Here is a 24,771-nt window from a genome sequence, read left to right as displayed (position 1 = left end):
AATTTTTCTTTCCTTTCAGTTTTATTTACAGTGCCTCAAATATTTCTGTGGTTTCAAGTTTATCCTTGGGAACGTCTTCAAATCTTTTCTCACTTCCGCTGCCTTTTTACCCTTTCACATTCTCTCTTGTACGGTTTCAACAATATTTTTTTCAACCTATATTTAGTCTGCGTTGCACACATAAATTGAGGTGTTTTCTGTTTCACTGCTGTGTTGGAATCTTCCATGAGGGTCAGCAGCTAAAGGTGCAGAGAAGAGCCCTGCCATTCACTTAAAGGCAAAGGAACGGAAGGCAACTAATGGTGGCCACAAGGTCCCTCAAGCCTGGATCACAATTCAATAACATATTGACAGAACCTGTGTCAGTTGCCCACATAATCCTGATTTATTCACTGGTGCCATGGTCACATAGCAGTTAGTGCAACACTATTACAGCTCAGCATGTTCTGGAGTTCAGAGCTCCATTCTGGCGCCGTCTGTGAGGAATTTGAATGTTCTCCCTGTGAGCCACATGGGTTTCCTCCGGGTGCTCTGGTTTCCTCCCACAGTCCAAAGATGTGCCGATTAGAGGGTTGGTAATTATTAATTGTCCTGTGATTAGGCTAGTGTTAAATAGGTGAGCTGCTGGGCGTTGTGGCTCGTTGGGCCGAAAGAGTCTGTTCCACACTGTATCGCTAAATAAATAAATACTCTGATTCCCCTCACATCAAAATTCTGCCAATCTTAGGCTTAAGTACAGTCAATAAATTTCTCTGCATCCAGTCCTAAATGGCTAACATCTTGTCCTGAGATTACAATCCCTACTTCAAGGAGATCAAGCTAGAAGAACTAGCCTCTTAACATCTACGCTGTCAAAACCTATATGTGTTGATGATATTAACTCTGACATTTTTCTAAATTCTACTGAATGAAGGACAATTTTCATAAAATTGGATGAAGTTTAAGATTGGAAACCTTTATCCCATTGTATTCATGTCAGTAGATCTCCCCAACAACAACATAATTTTCTGGACTTACTCTTTAGCCTTGCATATCATAGTTCTTCAAAGATACAGCAATGTATTAAATAAATGTGTGTAATGACTATTGTTTATTAACTACAGCTCCACCTTCAATGCTATAATTCAAAGCAAACTCTCTTCTAAATTTATTGATTTGTTGACCTAGGATTCAACACCTCCCTTTGTATTTGGATGCTTGACTTCTTGCAATCAGTAGGGATAAGCAGCAACACCTCTGCCTTTCTTATCCGCAGAACAGGTGTCCCACAACTGTGTCCTGACTCCTACTCTGCTCATTCATTACTGTGTGGCCAGATTCTGCTCTAAATCCATCTACAAGTTTATAGATATCATCATAGTTGGCTGAATCTTTAATGATGATGAGTTGGACTACAGGAAGGATTAACTGTTGACCTCACAATCTACCTTGTTATGACCTGCACATTGTCTACCTGCAATGCATTTCCTCTGCAACTGTAACACATTATTCTGCACTCTGTTATTGTTTTACCAAGTACTATCACAATGTGCTGTTATAATAAATTGATCTGTATGAATGATACGCAAAACATGTATTCACTGCACCTTGGTACATGTGATAATAGTAAACAAATTTATCTGTTTCTTCGTCTGTACATTTTTCAAGCAGATAGTTCCAGATCCCTACCATAGCTGATGAAAACATTCTATCATAACTCTCATTTAATTATTCTACTAACTACTTTAAATCAATGGCCCTTGTTTAATGACCCCCATTGCTAAAGGAAATAAGTCTTTCCTATTTCCTCTGCCTCATAGCCTCAACGCGTCCATGAAGAAATGCTAGTTTTCTTTATCACTACTTTGTTCCAATCCCAGAATATTCATAAATTCTCTCTACATCTTCTCCAGTGAAATGACATCTTTCCTGGTTTGAAATGAGATCTGACCTAGTGTTGTTGCATAAACTCTCTTCTCTTACATTCCAAACAATGATTAACAAAGGAAGGTTGGAATAAGTCAAGCTGTTACTTACATTTCAATGCAGGGTAAGATATTGTGTTTATTCCATGAGGCAACATAAACCTTCATTTTCAAAGGGACAGATTAATCAGAGCCACTCACTCAGCAAATATTTGTTGAGAGAAGGTTTATTTTGGCTGGCTTAGTTAAATATTTCTCTAACTGCAAGGTGATTATCTTCTGAAGCAGACTCTCCACAAAACCCTCAGTCTCATGGCTGAACTATACCAATGTCAGATTTGCCTGATTTCCACAACCCAGAATTCAAGCTGCTCCACCTAATGAAACCTCCTGCACTTATATTTATCTAGGATAGAGGAAATGTCCTGAAATTCCCAATTAGCAGAAAATATTCATTTCACAAGTCAAAGTTATCCTGCATACCTCATTCTGCAGAGGTTAGTACTAAGCATAAATCAGGATCATTAAATTTATTTAACTCTTTAGATATAAAGCTACACTATTGACCTTGTCTCACAAGTATCCATCATTCTCCAAAGTCCACAATAGTGAAAACAATACTTCATGCACACTACACACTGTTTTAGCAGAACTCACGGAGCTAGATTCAGTTAACACAAGCCTTGAATCAACAGCCTTTAGTTACCATTTCCAGCTGGAAATACAGACACCTATATGATTCTTTACAACAAAAAATGTTTCATTTATATAATATGTGCTCACGTCTGACATCTTGAGGAAACTTTGGATGAATGATATCACTTTCATCTCTAAGTCAAATGATTATGGATATGATTTAATAACACTTGTGATACCTCCATGAATTATTTAACATGTAACCTTTTGGATAAATTGGATGAAATAATAGTTTTGGTCTGTTTCTCACTTGGATGTCACAATTCCATTGGTACTATTCAAGTAAAAACAGAATGTTGACTGATCAAAACTTAACCTCCAACAGACACCAGACAGATTATGTTGTCAATTAATTGGTGCTTTAAAAACCTCTGTGCAAATAAGCTAGTTCATTTCCTTACAGTGGAATGTAACTGCCTTTCAAAATCTTTGTTGATTACAAAACACTTTGGAACATCTTGAGATTGTGACTTGTGTTCAAGCCAAACCATTTGTTTTCTCTCCCAATGTTCAGATAAAGGTATTCCAAATTTGAACAAGTTATTGAAAATGGTAATCATAGTTGCTTATAACAGATTGATTTTATGCACTTGCCTTCTCAGTGACTCTGGAACTGAAATAGGATGCATTCCATTTGACCACCCAAAGAAACTGAACCAGATCTGTACAGCAGTTAGAACCTTTTGGCAGAATACATTGTTACTAGAAAACATTAGTTCCTTTAAATTGTTCTTTCTGTCTAAACCATCAACATCATCTTCTGTACTCTTCATTTCTAACTTGGAATCTCCACTTCCACTGGTATCTACAAAAAAAGATCATACTTCAAGTTTGCGAAACTGTTTACTTTAAACAGTAAATATTGCTTTAATACCTATGTTAACCATAAATTACTATATATATAATCTAATGCCATTTCCACAGTACTATTCTTTCACAAGCCTGGCAGAAATATTATCATATTAGTCTATGAGTTGTAAACAGTAACGTCATGCATCAGAAAGTTGCTATCAATAAAAAGAAATAATAAAGGGCAAAATATGCTACAAAATAATCTATTCTCAACATTATTTTTATCAAAATCGCTCATGAGCAATCACGTATGAAAATATACAGCTTAATGCAAAAATCCAACCACCGTAGACCAAAGTGCTGCTTTTCTAAACATTTGTAAAACTACAGCATTAAACCAACTGATAAATTACATAAATTTCCTGAATGCTATGGTGACCCTTGACTAACTTTGTGGGTGATTTCGACACTAAACATGAATTTCATCACTCATCTCTGCACCCTACAAAAGACAGGGAGAACTTACAATGAATGCCATTTTCTCAGAGATTCCTACTTCCTTCCCTTGATTTATATCTAATTTTTTGCAATGAACTGGCTGGTTCCTTTGATAACTTGGTGCTTGTCGTTTATGTAACCAGCTTTGTCCCCTTCTCAGCTCTTATCTTCTTTCACTTACACAGGTCTAGCATTTTCATGGTGTACCCTTTGTAACTGTGCACCACACCAACTATAGTAGCACTTAAATCATTATAAAGACCCTTAATTACAATTCTTGAAAGCCATAAATAGCAACCATAGCATAGCAAATGGACATTGATCAATGCTTTTCTTTCATAAAGATAGTTTCCTGGAATACCATGTCCACCAGCATTTAATGCCTCTTTTGATCATATTGACTATTGACAAAGCATTTCTGTACTGTCAACGTTAAGCCACAAGTCCCATTCATAAACCAATCACTAGATAAACTTCAGAATATGGTAATATTCAGAAGGTTGAATAGATCGAAGGCTTTAATTTAAAAATTTTCACTTTTAACTAAGAATGCATGTGATTGGTAAAAATCACAGCATGGTACGGAGCCTCCAAAGAACAGGAACACAAGCAGCTACAGAGGACTGCAGAATCAGACAGTCAGCCAGTTCTATTATGGGCACATTCCTCCCCTCTTTCGAGGACATCTTCAAAAGACAGTGCCTCAAAAAGCTGGCATTCACCATTAGAGACTCTTGCCATCCAGAATACGCCAGAAGACGCACATTCAACATTTATGAACAGCGTTTTTATCCTCTGCCATCAGATTTCTGAACAGTTCATGAACCCATGAACACTACCTCATTACTTATCTTTTGACAGTGTATTTATTTTTGTAACTGATAGTAATATTTTATATTTTGCACTGTACTGCTGTTGCAAAACAATAAACCACAATAAACTTCGGTGAAAATAAACCTGATTTTGATATCATGTATAAATTGCATATTTAATAAATTGGATAGATATCAGCAGCTTTCTTGATGCACCATTTTGCATTATCAAAATTGCAGTGACAAAATTCATCATCATTCAATGTAAGTTTATTTCATTATTCCCAATATTCAGGAAGGTATTCTTACTAATCTAAGGATATACCAGATGCATATTTTTCCAACTTTCCTCAAGCTCTTACTAATATGCATTTTGCTCAGGTGGAAATTTAGTAGGAGTTGGATATCCCAGTAATATCTCTCTAACTTCTTCTAATGACCTGCTCAAAGACAAGTTATAATCCCTGTGAATATTTTCAATGCCAGTAATCTCCAATGCTAACCCTGCTAAAACTTACAGTACAAAATCACTGTAGTGACAAACAATCTGCATTGCAATAGCCTAATTACAACTTGTATGCCTGATACAATCATAAGAATTGCCATAATGATCCCCCATTGATGAAACAAGGTTGATATTTTGCATCTCAATCCTGGCTCTAGAGAAGTCTTCTTTCATCAAAATTATTAGAATTTATTAAAATAGCCTTCAGTTATAATCCAAGCCAAATGAACAAATTTAGCTTTTTATTTCAATACATAAATGTAAACCATTAGTTCACCTGATGAAGATTGTTCAGAATAAGAACTTGCAACAGAGAATACTTTGACTGTAGATGAACTTTGTAAGGAAATTCCAGGGGAATAATGCGGTTGAATAACAACTTTTCCAGTGCTTTGATGATTGTTTGAATTATTTTCTAAAAAGAACACAAAGGATTGTTGGTTAGTGGTCACTTATTCTATATTTATTCTGCTAATAGCAAAGCTTCCATTTTATTTGAAAAACTGCATGATCAGATTGTTTCATCATACTATAGAACAAGACAGGAAAATTGTTTATTTCCAAGCAACTACTTATTTTAATGTTGATTAGTGTGAAATATGGTAAAATTTTAAACAAGAACAGACACTTCTGAAAAATCTGGCTGAAAGTGCTTGGATGTGTGGCACAAATCTCACTGAAACTGAGTAATTATTTGAAGCTAATAATATTGAAATTCAAAGAGCCAAAAGAAGCCTTTGATGAACTGCAACTTACATGGGGAAGGCTAAAATAACTATTTCCTGCACCAAATAAAGCTCAAAGTTTGTTATCAACTTTATCCCCTTGGCCAGGAGTTCCCACCTGGGGTCCATGGGATAAAACAAAAGGTTCGGTATCCCTGCCCTAGGCCTTGATGATGTTTCAGAATAAATTAAGAATCAAACCTACAGCATCCTCTGCAGACTATTTGCACAAAGCCCTCCTTCCTAAACTAATCACCTCCTGATTAACTTTACATATGGTCTCTTGGCTGTGTTTCAAATATCTATTGGTTGTAGAACAATGCGCTGCAGTTCAATCTTCTAATTGCTTCATTGATAATTTGCTTTCAACTAATATCTCCATCAAGCTGCATTCACAAAATGAAGAAAGAGGATATAATTAAATTCCAGTTTTGAGCTATTTAAACATTATTTGTGAAATCAGAAGAACATATATTTCTTTAATATCTTAGTGGCCTTTCAGTTGCAATTTCACTGTTCTAAAATGTTTGAATTATTAAAAATAAAATATAACAATAAACAGTTTCAATCTTCACTTAACTCCTAGATTTTTAGTAACTAACAATTTATTTTTCAGGATTTCCCAAATGAAACCTTTAAAGTTTAATTTACAGATAATAACAATAAAACTTTAACACCTTTAATATGATTAAAAGGAGTAATTAAATTTAGGATGTCTGTGTTTTATTTTATCCATTTTGAAACTAGTGCCCATTCCTGAAACTTTGCCTCCTATATTCTATCACGGTAGCATAGCAGTTAGGATAACCCTATTACAGGTCAAGGCATTCTGGAGTTCAGAGTTCAATTCTAGTGCTGTTCTGTAAGAAGTTGTTGTACATCTTCCTCGTGGAATGTGAGGGTTTTCCTCATGCTCCAGTTTCTTCCTACAGTCAGAAGACATACTGGGTAGGTTAACTAGTCATTGTAAGTTGTTCCATGATCAGGTTATGGTTAATTGGGGTTGTGGGGTTGCTGGGGCAATGTGGCTCAAAAGGCCGGAAGGGCCTATTCCACACTGTATCACTAAATAAAATCCACAAGTGTTGCCGGACTTGATATTGTATATTTCCCATACTTGTATTCTTGATTTTTTTTTTGCTTTGGTCCAGTTGATAGAGTATTTTCAAACTTTTAGAAATTTTAACATAGGTATGGTATTGAAATGAAGTTCATCTCCAACTACAACTACCATTTCATACAGAGTGAGTAGGAAGGGACAGTGATGAAAATTAAGTTGAAAAATTAGCTAAGTGATAAGCAGACAGTAAGGGAAGGGATTAAAAGCAGACAACATAGAGATAGCTGTTTATAGTGGCTAGAGCACATCAGCAACAAAGAAATGGGTGTGAATGAGTGAATATTTAGAAAAGCATACAACAGAAAGCACATATGGAATACAATGAGTTGTCCTATCTTCCAGCAGTGGATCAGGAAATTTAAGCCTTCTGAAAACACTGCTTCAACTGTGTGGGGTCCAATATTCACAAGTATCAAAGAAGCAAAAAATTCTATTTTATATCAATGCAAGTGATTTCATGCATAAACACACTGCTGAAGAATCTGGAACATTATTTTAGAAATGTGTTTTTACATTGTAATTGCAATAGGGTTTTATGAAAATTCATTTGACATGTGATAAGAAATAAATATTTTATATACTTTGTGTTTGATTTAGTGAACCAGTCAGATGAGTATAAAATCCAAGAAAATACAATGTGCATGGCAAAAATTTTTGGCAACAGATGTAGATCAATTTAGTATCACCTTTCGAAGGCTCATTTTTACCCTTCAAGATTATGCAAATTTAAAGGAAAATAATCACAATCCAATGATATTATGTCTATTTAACTCTTAAAATATATAATTTAAATATACCTTTAGATATACCTACCAGTTTTGAGGACAATTTGTTGGTCTGCTTGGTGAAGAGCAAGGTATCTATACAAGGTCAACAGACAATTATCCGCAGATGCAGAGACTGAAAGCTTGACCCTATATAGAAATAAAGGTAAAATATATTACACCATTGCACAATAAATGAAATTTAATGAAGCAGAATTCTTTTTTGCTCAAACGTCCTGAATATAGGTTCAAGTACTTTTCCAACAAGCCTTATGGAATCTGGAAGTTTTTACCCCCAAAAGGCTGTGTATAAACCATCATAGAACTGTTCAACAACTTGACATTCACAGTCATCATCTGTGATCTGTCTTGAAGGTGGATATCAGAACATTCTTTAAGAGGGTAAACTTTTTCAAGGCATTGGACCCTGATGGTGTATCTGGCATGTTACTGAAAACTTGTGCCAACCTACCAGCCAGAGTGTGTAAGAACATCTTCAATCTCTCAAACCCTGCTCATCATATTTTGCAGCAGTTAATTTTGATAATCTATACTTAAAAGGTCATGAAGCCAGTTCCTTGGAATGTAAAATCATAAAAATACTCAAATGAGTCAAGGAATTCAATAGAGAAACCTACAGAAGAAAATTAATAAGCATTTCTGTCATACCGGCATGGCTGCTGGAAAAGAGGTTTGAAAATGTTGAGGAGCCTGAAATAGTTAAGCACAAACAGAGGTTTGTAAAGTGCTTGAAGATATATTTAATGGGGTGCGCAATTCATTTTAATATATGAGGCATGACCATCCATCAATGTTTGAGGCCAATTAGCTCACCTTCCACTGCAGCAAACAAAGTCATATCAATGTGAAAACAGATTGAAGAGATCCATCCCAAAGAAAAGACAACTTTTGTCAGGGTAAAAGCATTTACCTTATTACTATTGCAACATTACTTGAGCCTTTCCTCAACCTGTCAGTTACCCATTCTAAATTGAAACTATTTTTGACAAAAAGATATAGTCAAAAGATAGGCCTTCTAAACCTATAACTTCATGAGGTCATCCTGAAAGAAAGTCTGCACTTTCTCGAAATCACTGGAAAGCACTGAGAAAGTCATTAGAAAGGCTTTCAGAATTCAGGAAATAATGGAATGCGCTTGATTGATGTTATTTGTCATGGTTTATCAAAATTTTCACATTGAATATTCATTGATATCAATTCTGTTGTGTCATTGAGAGCAGGACAATATGATGGTTAATAACAGAGGGAAGGTAAGGTAGAGCTTCTTCAATTGGGACATCAATTCATCATCAAAATCCATCAAGAATGCTTGCCATGCCATTCCATGCCCACATTTTGGCAAGTCCAATCACTTGGCTGTACTTCTACTCCTAGCATATAGGCAGTGACTGAGGACTGCAGCACCAGCGGTGAGGATCAAGAAGCTATGGTCAAGGGAGGCAGAAGTGAACTTACAGGACTGCTTTGAATTGGTGGACTGGACTATATTTAGATATTTATCATTAGATCTAAATTAATATGCCACAGCTGTCACAAACTTCATAAAGATCTGCCTAGGTGAGTGTGTGCCTTCAAGTACATACCAGAAATACCCAACCAGAAGTAAAGATTAGTCAGACAGTTTGCAGTCTGCTGAGGGCTAGATCTGTGGCATTCAATACTGGTGAGCCAGAACCCTACAAGAAATCCAGGTACAACATACAGAAGGCTATCGTGAAACTCAAAATACAATTTCATTGGAAGTTAGTAACGCAGCCAGATGCAGAACACTGAGGCAATTTGCATGCCATTATTTCCTGTATGGTAAACATAACTATATAAGTGGCAATGTTGCTTCACTCTCCACAAGCTTTGACTGGCAGAATAAAATTATGCTATGTGGTGGCTCACCCACGCGGCAAGCAAACTGGCTCCAGCAGTTGCGGGAGAGCCTGCAGCCAGCGGCAGCCGAGAGGGCTCTGAGTGCAGGGAAGACCCCGGCCCGGAAGTCAACGTCACTTCCGCCCCGCAAAGAGCAGTGGATGCTGGGAGCGGGCATTTATGCACACGTGGATTGAAACAGTAAACAGTTCAACCAGACCCCGCTCGACTCAGAGTGTTGCAGTCACTTGTTGTGTATCAGCGCGACTACATTGGTAACCCCAACAGTCCAACAGCATTTGGACCCAGTATGAACGACTCAGCTCTGCAGAATGCAGTTTCCCTTAAACTGCCAACCTTCTGGACCACTCTACCCCTGGTCTGGTTCGAGTAAGCAGAGTCCCAGTTCCAGGTCAGGCAAATTGTCTCAGACGCGACCAGGTATTACTACGTGGTGGGCGCCCTCGACCAGGAGACAGTGGGCCACGCTATCGACTTTCTGCATCAGCCGCCGGCAACAAACAGGTACGAAGCACTCAAGGCCCTGTTAATCTGCACATTTGGCCTCTCCCGCCACAAACGGGCTGCGCGGTTACTGCATATGGACGGCCTGGGCAACCATGTGCGATCAGCCCTAATGAGCAACATGCTAGCATTGGCAGACGGCCATAAGCCTTGCCTCCTTTTTGAACAGATCTTCTTGGAGCAAATGCCTGAAGACATCCGCCTCCTGCTAGCAGATGAAGACTTCAGAGACCCACGCAGGGTGGCTGCCCGCGCGGACGTGCTTTGGCACACCAAACAAAATGACGGAACCACCATCGGAATTAGTGCTGTGGCACGGCCGAAAGCCCAGCCCTCCCACACCCCAGCAGTGGAGCACGTAACACCCACACCAAGGGGTGGCACCACTTCTGAGTCTTGGTGTCTTTATCATCAAAGATAGGGTTCTGGGGCCTGCCGCTGCCGACCGCCATGCTCGTTCCAGGGAAACGCCAGGACCAGCCATTGCTGATGGCTGTGGCGGCTGGTCACCGTGATAGCTTGCTCTACATTTGGGACAAGCACTCCGGGCGTAGATTCCTGGTGGACACGGGGGTGGAACTCAGTGTCCTACCCCCCTCGAGCAATGATACCGGAACTAGAAGAACAGGACCAGAACTTAAGGCAGCCAACAGCAGCACCATCTGCACCTACGGCACAAGAACCGTCCCCTTGCAGTTCAGTTCCAGCCGCTTTACATGGACATTTACGCTGACCACAGTATCACAGCCATTGCTGGGTGCAGACTTCCTCCACGCGCAGTGCTGCTAGTGGATTTGAAGGGACAATGATTGGTCGATGCAAAGATGTTCCAGACTTTCTCCCTCGGCGAGGCCAGGTTACCGGCCTCGCACCTGGACTCCATCACATATTCCGACATCAAGTTCACCAGAGTGTTATCGGAGTTCCCATCTATCATCACGCCGCAGTTTTCCTCAACAGACCCCAAGCATGGTGTGATGCACCACATCTCCACACAGGGACCTCCCCTCCATGCCCGGGCCCGCAGGCTACCACCAGACAGCTCCGCCTTGCAAAAGAGGAATTCAAGAAGATGGAGGAGATGGGAATTGTGCGGCATTCCGACAGCCCATGGGCCTCCCCACTCCATATGCTGCCCAAGTCTGTGGGAGGATGAAGACCGTGCAGCGACTATAGGAGACTGAACGATACCACCACGTCCGATCGCTATCCGGTACTGCACATCCAGGTCTTTACTGCCAACCAGCACGGGGCGTACATCTTTTCAAAGATTGACCTGGTCCAAGGGTATCATCAGATCCCAGTCCACCCAGACGATGTACCCAAGACAGCCCTCATTACCCCCTGATGCACCATCAATAACTCTCTGAGACGTGAGGTGAGATATTGGCTTTTATTGGCTGGAAGAAAGAACAAGCAGCAATTGACCACCACACTGCATCCATTGAGACTGAGACCAGGGCGGAGTCCCCAATCGCAAGAGCTGGACTTTCTGTTCATCTACCTGGATGACATATTTATCGCCAGCTGCTCCTGCCAGGAATACTTAGCACATTTACGCCTGCTCTGCTGCTGCCTAAATGACTATGGCCTGGCTATCAACCCCGTGGTCCTAACTAAACTTGTAAACCTAACTAAACTAAGCTTGGAACACTTGCCCCAGTCCCAACGTTCCATCATGGAATAGCACCCGCTTTCGTGCCCAAGGATCCTTAACAGAACAAGTATGTTTTCGTTTGCCGAGGCGTACACAGACCACCCCTACAACGATCATACGAAGGACCCTACAAGGTGGAGCACCATAATGGGATGACCTGCGTTCTTGACATCGGTGGTCGTGAAGAGACTTTTACGATTCACTGTCTCAAACCAGTGCATCTAGACCTTGAACGCCCGGTTACGGTGCCACCCCCATGACAACATGGCCGGCCACCTAAAAGAACTGACAATGTGCAGGCTGTGGACTCTGCACCTCCTAGCGCCGGTTCTGGGGGTGGGGTCATGTGGCGGCTCACCCATGCGGCAAGCGAACTGGCTCCAGCAGTCGCGGGCGAGTCCACAGCCAGCAGCAGCCGAGAGGGCTCTGAGTGTGGGGCAGAGCTCGGAGCTTGGCCCGGAAGCCGACATCACTTCCGCGCCGCAAAGAGCAGGCGATGCTGGGAATGGGCACTTAAGTGTGCGCTGATTGAGACAGTAAACAGTTCAACCAGACCTTGCTCGACTCAGTGTGTTGCTTTCACTCATTGCGTATCAGCACGACTACAACTATTACAATCCCCACAGCATCTGGTTATTCTATGATATCTGTCTTGGAGGCCAACATCAGAACATCTTCAAGAGGGTGAACCCTCGCAAGATATCAGGCATCACTCTGATGGTACCTGGTAGGGCTCTGAAAACCTGTTTCAACCAACTTACCTGAGTGTTCAAGGACATCTTTAATCTCTCACTGCTGCAACTGGAAATTCCCACCTGCTTCAAAAGGACAACAATCATACCAGTGCCTAAGGTGAGCTGCCTCAGTACTATCATCAGGTAACACTTACATCCACTGCGATGAAGTGCTTTGAGAGATTGGTCATGGCTAGAGTTAACTCCTGCCTGACCCACTGTAATTTGTTTACTGCCACAACAAGTCTACAACAGATATAATTTTACTGACTCTCCACTCAGCCTTGGAGATCCTAGACAACAGCAATAAATACATTAGGCTGCTGTTTATTGATTACAACTTGGTATTTAACACCATCATCCCTCACTACTAATTAAAAAACTTCAAAACCTGGCCTCTATACCACCCTCTGCAATTGGATCCTTGACTTTCTCATCGGATTGCTGACAATCATCACAGACACACTTCAAAGATGTGTGCTTAGCCCACTGCTCTACTCTCTCTACACTCATTACTGTGTGGCTACTCACAGCTCAAAGACCATTCATAAATTTGCTGATGACACCACTGTATTTGGCAGAAGTTCACATGAGGATGCATACAGGAGTGAGACAGTCAGCTCGTAGAGTGGTGTTGCAACAACAAGGCTTGCACTCAGACTCAAAAATACAACAGGGTACTAAAATTTGGGAAATGCAGTGCATGATGCCTACATCAGTAAAGCAAAATTGAAGTTCTCAGTCAGTTTACACTTACCAGCATGTGACAATATTGTTCTGTCCCTATCAGACGGTGAAAACTGAGCCAATATGATTGTAATTTTGTACAGGGTTTGGCAGACTGTCACAAATATTGAGACCAATTCTGCCATATTTTGGAATGGTCCAGTCAGCAGAATGAAATGATTTGCATTATCAAGTTTTGGATGAAATCATGTCTTTCATTACCTTTTTTAATCCATGTCTATAAGATTTATACAGAACAGCCTGCTTTGTCACTCAGTAGTCACTGTTTGATATAACTTTAAAATGGAGGGTCAAACTGACTACTTCAAAAGATCTAATTAATGAATGTACAATAACATTTTCCTAATAGAGTCTTCTTACAGGAATTTAGTTATCTCGTGCAGTGCTGCTCACTGAATATTATTGCTCCCTTCACACATTAATTATTTTACCACTTCTCTCATTTTCCCTCTCACATTGTCTTCCTTGGTGAATGATAACCAAAACATTCATGTCTGAGAACAGGATTTAAAATAAACCTTGACATCACACAACTTTTCCACCTCCTTCACTACTCCAGCAGGACTTTTATAAATTATTGAGTCTCTTATTCACTGTATACAGCTTATTTACAGCTATATAGGACCCTGATCATACCCCACTTGGAGTATTGTGCTCAGTTCTGGTCACCTCACTACAGGAAGGATGTGGAAAAAAGGGTGCAGATGAGATTTACAAGGATGTTGCCTGGATTGGGAAGCATGCCTTATGAGAATAGGTTGAGTGAACTTGGCCTTTTTTCCTTGGAGCGACAGAGGATGAGAGGTGACCTGATAGAGGTGTATAAGATAATGAGGGAGAATGATCATGTGGACAGTCAGAGGCTTTTTCCCAGGGCTGAAATTGCTAATACGAGAGGGCACAGATTTAAGGTGCTTGGAAGTAGGTACGGAGGAGATGTCAGGGGTAAGTTTTTTATGCAGAGAGTGGTGAGGGCGTGGAATGGGCTGCCAGTATCGATGGCGGAGGTGGATACAATAGAGTCTTTTAAGAGACTCCTGGACTCTTACACGGAGCTTAGAAAAATAGAGGGCTATGGGTAAGCTTAGGTAATTTCTAAAGTAGGTACATGTTCGGCACAGCATTGTGGGCCAAAGGACCTGTATTGTGCTGTAGATTTTCTATGTAACATTAACCTCTACCAAACCTACCTAACCTCTTGATAATCAGAAATTCCTTCAAAACACACAATAAGGCATCCTTCCAACTGTTAAAAACTTGACTGATAATAAGATTTAAACAGGTAGCATTAATTGTAACATTGAGGTTCTTCTTAACACCACTGCCATTGTTAGCATTTCATATTGAATGGCATCACAATTTCCCTCTTCTGTGTATTTATGGCACTAACAGTGTCAACATACAAGATCTCTTTCCAAAATTATCTTTATTGTGATCTTTATGGATTTTATGATTACCTAAAAATTGATTTGGATTATGCTCTTCATTTATAACTGTTCTTATACAACATGAAGACAAGCTCTTTGGCCCACCATATCTATGCTGACTATTGAGTACTAACTTTAACAACTCTTGTATTGACACCACTTTATTCCAACCTTATTACTCAGAACTTCCTCAATTATATTACTTACTAAACTCTAGGGTATTTTATAATAGCTATTTAACACCCCAACACACAGCATGGGAGAAAATTATACATATGGACAAAATCCAAGTGCTCACAGGAAGAATATGCAAACTCTACACACAGAGCACCAGAAGTCAGAATTTGGCAAAGATCCCTGGAGCTGTGAGACAGCAGCTCTTCCAACTGCATCATGGGCTATCTTTTCTTTCAGCTTTTACACTTAACACTCAATGCAGTTGAGTAAGGGCAGACTGTTCTCTTGACTCCACATAAATGACAGTTGTGCAAAAAACTGACAGAGACACCTAAACTGCTTAAATAAAAAACAATTCAGCTATTTAGTCCAGAAAAGTAAGTAACATAGAAACATAGAAAACTTACAGCACAATATAGGCCCTTCAGCCCACAATACTGTGCTGGACATGTACTTACTTTAAAAATTACCTAGGGTTACCCATAGCCTTCTATTTTTCTAAACTCCGTGTATCTATCCAGGAGTCTCTTAAAAGACCCTATCTAAACTGCCTCCACCACCATTGCCAGCAGCCCATTCCACGCACTCACGACTCTGCATAAAAAACTCACCCCTGACATTTCCTCTGCACCTACTTCCAAGCACCTTAAAACTGTGCCCTCCCATGTTAGTTATTTCAGCCATGGGAAAAAAGCCTATGACTATCACATAATCGATACCTCTCATCATCTTATACACCTCTATCAGGACCTCCCATCCTCCACCGCTTCAAGAAGAAAAAGCAAGTTCACTCAACCTATTCTCATAAGGCATGCCCCCCAATCCAGGTAATATCCTTGTAAGTCTCCTCTGCACCCTTTCTATAGATTCCACATCCTACCTATAGTGAGGTGACCAGAACTAAGTGCAGTACTCCAAGTGGGGTCCAACCAGGGTCCTATAAAGCTGTAACATTACCTCTCAGCTCTTAAACTCAATCCCATGGTTGATGAAGGCCAATGTACCATATGCCTTTTTAACCAGAGTCAACCTGCGCAGCAGCTTTGGGTGTCCTATGGACTCGGATCCCAAGATCCCTCTGATCCTGCACACTGCCAAGAGTCTCACCATTAATACTAGATTTCTGCCATCATATTTGACCTACCAAAATGAACCACCTCACACTTATCTAGGTTGAACTCCATATGCCACTTCTCAGCCCAGTTTTGCATCCTATCAACGTCCCACTGTAACCTCTAACAGCCCTCCACACTATCCACAGCACTCCCAACCTTTGTGTCATCAGCAAATTTACTAACCTATCCCTCCACTTCTTCATCCAGGTCATTTATAAAACTCACAAAGAGAAGGGGTCCCAGAACAGATCGCTGAGGCACACCACTGGGCATCAACCTCCATACAGAACATGACCTGTCTACAACCACTCTTCGCCTTCTGTGAGCAAGCCAATTTTGAATCCATAAAGCAAGGTCTCCTTGGATCACATGCCTCCTTACTTTCTCAATAAGTCATGCATGGGGTACCTTATCAAGTGCCTTGCTGAAATCCATATACACTACATCTACTACCCTACCTTCATCAATGTGTTCAGTCACATCCTCAAAAAATTCAATCAGGCTCATAAGGCACAACCTGCCTTTGGCAAAGCCATGCTGACTATTCTTATTCATATTAAGCCTCTGCAAATGTTCATAAATCCTGCCTCTCAGGATCTTTTCCACCAACTTACCAACCACTGAAGTAAGGCTCACTGGTCTATAATTTCCTGGGCTATCTTTACTCCCTTTTTAGAATAAGGGAACAACATCTTCAACCCTCCAATCCTCCGGAACCTTTCCCATCCCCATTGATGATGCAAAGATCATTGCCAGAGCCTCAGCATTCTCTTTCTACGCCTCCCACAGTAGTCTGGGGTACATCTCAGCTGGTCCCGGAGACTTATCCAACTTGATGCTTTCCAAAAGCTCCAGTGCATCCTCTTTCTTAATGTCTATATGCTCAAGCTTTTCAATCCACCTTAAATCATCCCTACAATCGCCAAGATTCTTTTCAATACTGAAGCAAAGTATTCATTCAGTATCTCTGCTACCTGCTCCGGTTCCATACACACTTTTCCACTTTAATGCTTGATTGGTCCTCTTCTCTCACATCTTATCCTCTTGCTTTTCACATATTTATAGGATGCCTTGGGGCTTTCCTTAATCCTGCTCACCAAGGCCTTCTCATGGCTCTCCTAATTTCATTCGTAAGCTCCTTCCTGCTAGCCTTATAATCTTCAAGATCTCTATCATTACCTAGTTTTTTGAACCCTTCGTAAGTTTTTCTTTTCTTCTTGACTAGATTTATTACAGCCTTTGTACACCATGGTTCCTGCACCCTACCATCGTTTCCCTATCTCATTGGAATGTACCTATGTAGAACGACACACAAACATCCCCTGGACATTTGCCACATTTCTGCCGTATATTTCCCTGAAAACATCGGTTCCCAATTTATGCTTCCAAATTCCTGTTTGATAGTCTCATATTTCCCCTTACTCTGATTAAACACTTTCCTAACTTTTCTGTTCCTATCCCTCTCCAATGCTATGGTAAAGGAGATAGAACTGTGATCACTATCTTCAAAATGCTCTCCTACTGAGAGACCTGACACCTGACAAGATTCATTTCTCAATACCAGATCAAGTACAGCCTCTCCTCTTGTTGGCGTATCTATATATTGTGTCAGGAAACCTTCCTGAACACAATTAACAAACTCCACCCCATCGAAACCCCTTGCTCTACAGAGATGCCAATCGATATTTGGGAAATTAAAATCTCCCTCCATGACAACCTTGTGATTATTACACCTTACCAGAATCAGTCTCCCTATCTGCTCCTCGATGTCCCTGTTACTATTGGGTGGTCTATAAAAAAACACCCAGTAGCATTATTCACCCCCTCCTGTTTCTAACTTCCTCCCACAGAGACTCAGTTTGACAATCCCTCCATGATTTCCTCCTGTTCTTCAGCCATGACTCTATCTTTGATCAGCAGAGCCATGCCCCCAACCTCTTTTGCCTCCATCCCTGTCCTTTCTGAAATATCTAAAGCCTGGCCCTCTAAGTAACCATTCCTGCCCCTGAGCCATCCAAGTCTCTGTAATGGCCACAACATCATAGCTCCTAGTACTGATCCATGCTCTAAGCTCATCTGCTTTGTTCAAGATGCCTCTTGCATTAAATTAGACACATCTCAAACCATCTGTCTGAGGATATCCCTTCTCTATCACCTGCCTATCCTCCCTCTTGCACTATCTTCAAGCTTCCTCTACTTGTGATCCAACAGCCCCTTCCGTCCTCTCTTCAGTTCGGTTCCTAACCCCCCAGCAATTCTAGTTAAACTCTCCGCAATAGCCTTAGCAAACCTCCCTGCCAGGATATTGGTCCCCCTCGGATTTCAGTGCAACCCTCCTTTTTGTACAGGTCACACTTGCCCCAAAAGAGGTCCTAATGATCTAGAAATCTGAATCTCTGCCCCCTGCTCCAATCCCTCAGCCACGCATTTATCCTCCACCTCACACTATTCCTGTCGCATGGCACAGACAGTAATCCCAAGGTTTCTACTTCTGACATCCTGCTTCTTAACTTCCTTCCTAACCCCCTGCAGTCTGTTTTCAGGACCTACTCCCCTTTCCTACCTATGTTGTTGATACCAATATGTACTACAACCTCGGGCTGTTCACCTTCCCATTTCATGATATCGAGGACATGATCAGAAACATCCCAAATCCTGGCACCTGGGAGGTAAACTACCATCTGTGTTTTTTTCTTGCATCCACAGAATCACCTGTCCGATCCCCTAACTATAGGGCCCCCTGTCACTACTGCCTTCTTCCTTTCCCTACCCTTCTGAGCCATAGGGCCAGAATCTATGCAGAGAGGCAGCTACTGTTGCTTCCTTCAGATAGGTCCCCCCTCCCCAACAGTAATCAAACAGGTGTACTTATTGTTAAGGAGAACAGCCACGGGGGTACTCTCTAGTATCTGACTCTTGGCCTTCCCTCTCCTGACTGTTACATACTTATCTGTCTCTCAAGGCCCTGATGTGGCTACTTGCCTATAGCTCCTCTCTATCAACTCCTCACTTTCCCTGACCAGGCACCTAAGTGTTACTCATATTTCAGTATTTGGAACCACATTTTGTCAAGTTGTCATCTTATTTGCATACTAAGATCTTATTCTTTAAGAAAATCTTATGATATCCACGATGACTTTTTTACCTTTCCTTTTCCTGATCCATGAAAATAACATCCATATTTATCGAAATTGGGACGAATGAAGAGAAGGTGATGCAGCATGCTATGCTTTTCTTTGTTCCATTTTTGTACAGCAAAGTTGAGCCTTCAGGGAACTCACAAGATATGGGCTTTAACCAGTTCCCATCTTCAGTTTCCACTTCGGGAATTTCAGCTTGGATCTTGCAGTCACTGAAAACAAATTAAGAGTTTAATTTTCCAACACATAGATGTTACAGTCAAGAAATTTTCCCTTCTGTTTTCCACGTAATTCATAATGTCTCAAACACTTCTAAATGAGTTACTTAATTAGATTTGTTAAAAGTAAATTGAAATATAGTTTCACAACTATCATAGACAAATTGATCAATAGCTACAATGCTATGTGTGTTTATCTGAACAGAGGTAGAAATTTGATTGTGCTGAAAACGAAGCATTAGACTGTTGATGCATGAGAAATCCTTGAAAGTCCCCATGTTCTTCACACAAGAAATTTCTGCAGGATCTTAATGTAATAAGTTCTGCACTTAAACATAACATACAAGGAGTGATTGATAAGTTTGTGGCCTAAGGTAGAAGGAGTCAATTTTAGAAAACCTATCACATTTATCTTTCAATGTAGTCCCCTCCTACATTTATACACTTAGTCCAGCAGTCATGGAGCATACATATCTTGGACCTCCAGAATGTGTCCACAGCATGGGCGATTGTTAAGTTCGTGGCCTAAGGTAGAAGGAGATGACTTATACCGCTCTCATTACATGCACATGCAGTTCAACTATTTGAGTGATAATGCAGAAAGTTTGAAGTTAATAACTCATCTCCTTCTACATAGGCCACAAACTTATCAATCACCCCTAATGAGTTATTAACTGATAAGTTATTTCCTGCACATTAACTTTCAGACTCACATAACAATAATTTTTCTGAAAATTCATAGAAACCCAACATGCTCATACATTGAAATTTTCTAGAACATTTCATGCTATATACACACACCTTTACTTATCCATCAATCCTCAAATGCACGTGGTCCAAAAACATTTACACATGGAATTTCTCCAGCACATCTAACATCATTAGTTACCAAATCATGTCAAGCCAGAGGGATAAACATCAGCTTGGGTGTCATTGACCAGAAAGTGAGATTGTCTATCACTGCTACTTCAGAGCACCCAGATGAGGACTACAAGAGAACAGCTTGTGGACGTGCACTGATGTGCATGCACATTGAGATGTTTGGGGCAATTTTAGATTTTCTGAAAAGCCTGAAAGAGATAGGAAGATGAAGGAATGTAGGAATCTAGCTCCAATCTTGCAAATAGTTTTGCCAAGTCTATTGACACCACATTCTTAGCATAGGTATGATACCCAGCTGCATTTCAATACAAATGGATTTCATTTGTTATGAATGTGCAGCAACTCTGAGGGGCCAAAGGGTACAAAGTCGCCCCTCCTTTTTGAGAATCGCAAGATCGCTATTAATTCGGGTCTGAGACCCAGGAAATGAGAGAGAATCCACAAGGTTTGGAATGTGTCCTGGCCTCAGCAAAACAAAACCATTGATAATGGCAATTGTCTCTTGGAGACGGAATTGTGTATTGAGTACTGTACTATTCATTGAAGCCCCTCAGGGGACGACCAGAGTGGGCTGGTTGAGGGATTGCATCATCCCAACCTGATTGACATCTGAGACCCCGTGAGTAAGGATAAAAGAGGGTCTGGGGAACAACCCCTTTAGACGCACCAGGAGAAATGCTAGAAATCCCGTGACAGCGTTTAAATAGCGACTGCCGGTGGGGGGCTCGTGTGCGTCCTCCCTTGCCTGGGTTGGCGGGCTCACCACAGAAGAATGGCTTATCTAAAGGAGAGGCCACGAGTGAATGGCCACACCAATGGGACTCCTGATGGATTGAAATCATAAAAGGAAAACAGGCAAGTTTTTCTCCCAAAACTCTCTCTCTCTCCAACCATTGCAATCCAGTGGTCCCCAAAGGCTGCAGCCTGCATGAACTGAGTGAACTTTATATTTCCATCGGACAATACATTATCCCCTAGACAATGATAGAGCTTACTTCTTATTGATTATTATTATACCCGCACTTTTAGATTTAGTATTGATGACGTATATTATCTGTATATTTCCATTGATATTATTTTTGTGTATTTTTACTAATAAGTACTGTTAAAAATAGTATCATCAGACTTCAACGGACCTCTCTATCTTTGCTGGAAAGTGACCCAGTTACGGGGTTCGTAACACATTATACTTCAATTGCTGATTGAAAACTTAGCTTCCACTGTAGCACAGATGAACCCATGATGACTTCTTTCATACAGCCTACCATCGTCACAATATAAATTAAAAGGGTGTCATAGAACCCCAGTGATTTCAAGCAGAATGCCAATAGTGGTGATACCCTATCTGGTAGAGTGATACTTAATGGTATACAAATGTGCTATCCTTCATTACAGCAATAATATATATTCCCCTACAGCTGGTGATGGCATTTGAAGTTAGTCTGGATTGCTGCAATTATTGAGCACATGCAGTTAAATTCAGGTAATTTATACCAGAACTGATTACCGTAGCCCTTCATGGGTGTTTTGCAATCTCCTCCACAGTAATTTTACAACCATGCTGCAAGATAGGACAAAGCATTTGATGTTACGAAATGCTGCAGTTAATGACAGGAATCTTGAAAATTGGATTTGTCCAGAGCTGACCCCCCCCCACCCCCTGGGAACAGAGGTAGAGGCATCTGCTACAGATAAGAGAGAGAGAGATGGGTGATTTATGTATTATGGCTTCTTCACTGATTATTTACCCTTTGCTACAAGGACACTTCTTTGCTCATTAACATTCTTGCTGAGACAGCAGGGAGTGGACTAGTTTGATGGACATGGGCATGTGGAGTTGATGGATTGCTGATACCCCGTCAGTGGGGATAAAAGACGGATCTGGGGAGACACCCTCAGACACACCAGTAGACATTGAAAGAGTGTTGTGCACCCACTGGAAGGTGGGGGCCTGGAGAATCAGTTCAGGAGAAACAGTCTGGAGCACGGTGGATGAAGGCAGACCGGTGGGGACTTATGTGTGTGTCCGCCCTTGCCTGGGTGACGAGTCCATCACTGAAGAACGATCTAGCCTGGAACAGAAGGGTCATAACCGATGACCCCAACGGTACAATGGAACAAGAAGACGACGGGAGATTTGCCTGCTGCAGCTGCTCATGTCTCTCTCTCTCTCTCCAACATTGCAACACAACAATAACTACCTCAGCACGAACTGAACTGAACTCTATATTCTCTTATGACAATTCATTTACCCCTAGACTTGGATAGAGCTTGTTTTTCACTGTTGATTCTGATTCCTACACCTCTGTTTTTATTATTACTAACCTGTTTTATATGCATATTTGCATTTTTAATACTGTATTGATTAGTTTACTAATAAACACCTTTAGTTAGTTACAGTACCACCAGACTCCAATGTATCATTCCACTTCTGCTGGTCTGATAACCCAGTTACGGGGTACATAACAGATTCAACAGTGGCTGGATGGGAGATGCCAGAGAGTAGTGGTGGATCACTGTTGGTCAGACTGGATCCTGGTGACTAGTGGTGTGCCTCAAGGATCTGTACTGGGTCCAATGTTGTTTGGATTAGTAAGTATACAGATGATACTAAAGTTGGTGGATTTGTGGATAATGAAGTAGGTCTTCAAAGTTTGCAGAGAGATTTAGGCCAGTTAGAAGAGTGGGCTGAGCGATGGCAGATAGAGTTTAATGATGATAAGTGTGAGCTACTAAATTTTGGTAGGAATAACCCAAATAGGACATACATGGTAAATGGTGGAGCACTGAAGAATGCAGTAGGACAGGGTGATCTAGGAATAATGGTGCATAGTTCCTTGAAGGTGGAATCTCATGTGGATAGGTGGTGAAGAAAGCTTTTGGTATGTTGGCCTTTATAAATCAGAGCATTGAGTATAGGAGTTGGGATGTAACGTTAAAATTGTACAAAGCATTAGTAAGGCCTAATTTGGAGTATTGTGTACAGTTCTGGTCATCGAATTATAGGAAAGATGTCAACAAAATAGAGAGTGTACAGAGGAGTTTTACTAGAATGTTACCTGGGTTTCAGCACCTAAATTACAGGGAAAGATTGAACAAGTTAGGTCTTTATTCTTTGGAGTGTAGAAGGTTGAAGGGGGACTTGATAGAGGTATTTTAAATTATGAGGGGGATAGATAGAGTTGACGTGGATAGGCTTTTTCCATTGAGACTAGGGGAGATTCAAACAAGAGGACATGAGTTGAGACTTAGGGGGCAAACGTTTAAGGGCAACATGAGGGGGAATTTCTTTACTCAGAGAGTGGTAGCTGAGTGGAATGAGCTTCCAGTAGAAGTGCTAGAGGCAGGTTCGGTATTGTCATTTAAAGCAAAATTGGATAGGAATATGGACAGAAAAGGAATGGAGGGTTATGGGCTGAGTGCGGGTCAGTGGGATTAGGTGAGAGTAAGCTTTCGGCACAGACTAGAAAGGCCGAGATGACCTGTTTCCATGCTGTAATTGTTATATGGTTATAATCTAGGCCTTAAGTCCATATGCTTGATTGGCAAGTTTCAGCTACTTTAAATTCTGGCAAATATCCTTAAAAGCTATCTATTACAAGCCTGAGCTTAAATTCAGTACCAATCCAACTAGAAATACAATACAACAGGAAAACTATTAGTAGGTGGAATGGTGTGCTCTAAGAGTAATGATATATCACCAAATAGAGATGAGAGATTGCAAGGAAAGTAGCATATTACTTTCAGCCTCATTTTTTTAAAATTAACTCTCTACCAATTGAAGGATTCAGTAACATATGTGAGATCCAAAGCAACAATATATAAATTCCCTAGAGTTGTCAAGCAAATCATGTCAACTGTACTTCTTGCTGGACAAATCCATGTCTTAATTGGTGGAAGCGACACTTAGATCAGTAGAAGGAAGCAACTGAGAGGGACCTGGGAATGATTTTCCTTGTGGTATACAGCAGGGAGAACATTGTTGGACTTGTCTCTTTTCTTGAAGATGGTCAGTGCATATCACTCATTGATTAACAGTGTTGCACTATAAAATAGTGTTACATCTTTGCTCAGTGTAACTTTCACCCCAACCAAAACAACCCCCGAATTTATACAAACACAAGTACCTTTGGGGTATCAACATTCACACTACAACCAACCAGTCTTATGAAATGAAACCTCATTCCCATCCTTATCTTATGAACAAGTCAACCAATTCTTTGCAACATGCTAATAGAAACAACAATAATGGATCAGATCTCATATAATAATGTTAGATATTCTGAAAAATAAAACATCGACATTTAGCCACTTTAACAACTATCCATCAGAACTGAATACAGATATCTTATCAATTACCAACCAAACTAAATAATAATCTTCACTTGTACTCAAGCATTAATGTAGCTATCATGAAAAACAAAAGTACATTACAAACTCATAACTGGAGTC

The 24,771-nt window shown here is 40.7% G+C and overlaps 1 protein-coding gene across 1 annotated transcript in view; it reads right to left on the bottom strand.

The window, feature by feature from the left end:
• The window catches only part of LOC132393191 (cilia- and flagella-associated protein 47-like), a 595,459-nt gene that overhangs the window by 393,763 nt on the left and 176,925 nt on the right, over nt 1-24,771 (bottom strand). The window contains exons 26-29 of the mRNA XM_059968130.1: nt 19,225-19,431; nt 7,866-7,966; nt 5,485-5,622; nt 3,195-3,405 (exon numbers count right to left, since the gene is read on the bottom strand). Of these exons, the coding sequence (XP_059824113.1) occupies nt 3,195-3,405; nt 5,485-5,622; nt 7,866-7,966; nt 19,225-19,431 (657 nt within the window). The remainder of the gene's footprint in view (nt 1-3,194; nt 3,406-5,484; nt 5,623-7,865; nt 7,967-19,224; nt 19,432-24,771) is intronic.

This window comes from Hypanus sabinus, chromosome 4, assembly GCF_030144855.1.
Source record: "Hypanus sabinus isolate sHypSab1 chromosome 4, sHypSab1.hap1, whole genome shotgun sequence".
Taxonomy (NCBI): domain Eukaryota; kingdom Metazoa; phylum Chordata; class Chondrichthyes; order Myliobatiformes; family Dasyatidae; genus Hypanus; species Hypanus sabinus.
Note: the sequence above shows the minus strand (reverse complement) of the source record. Positions and strands in the feature narration are given on the sequence as shown.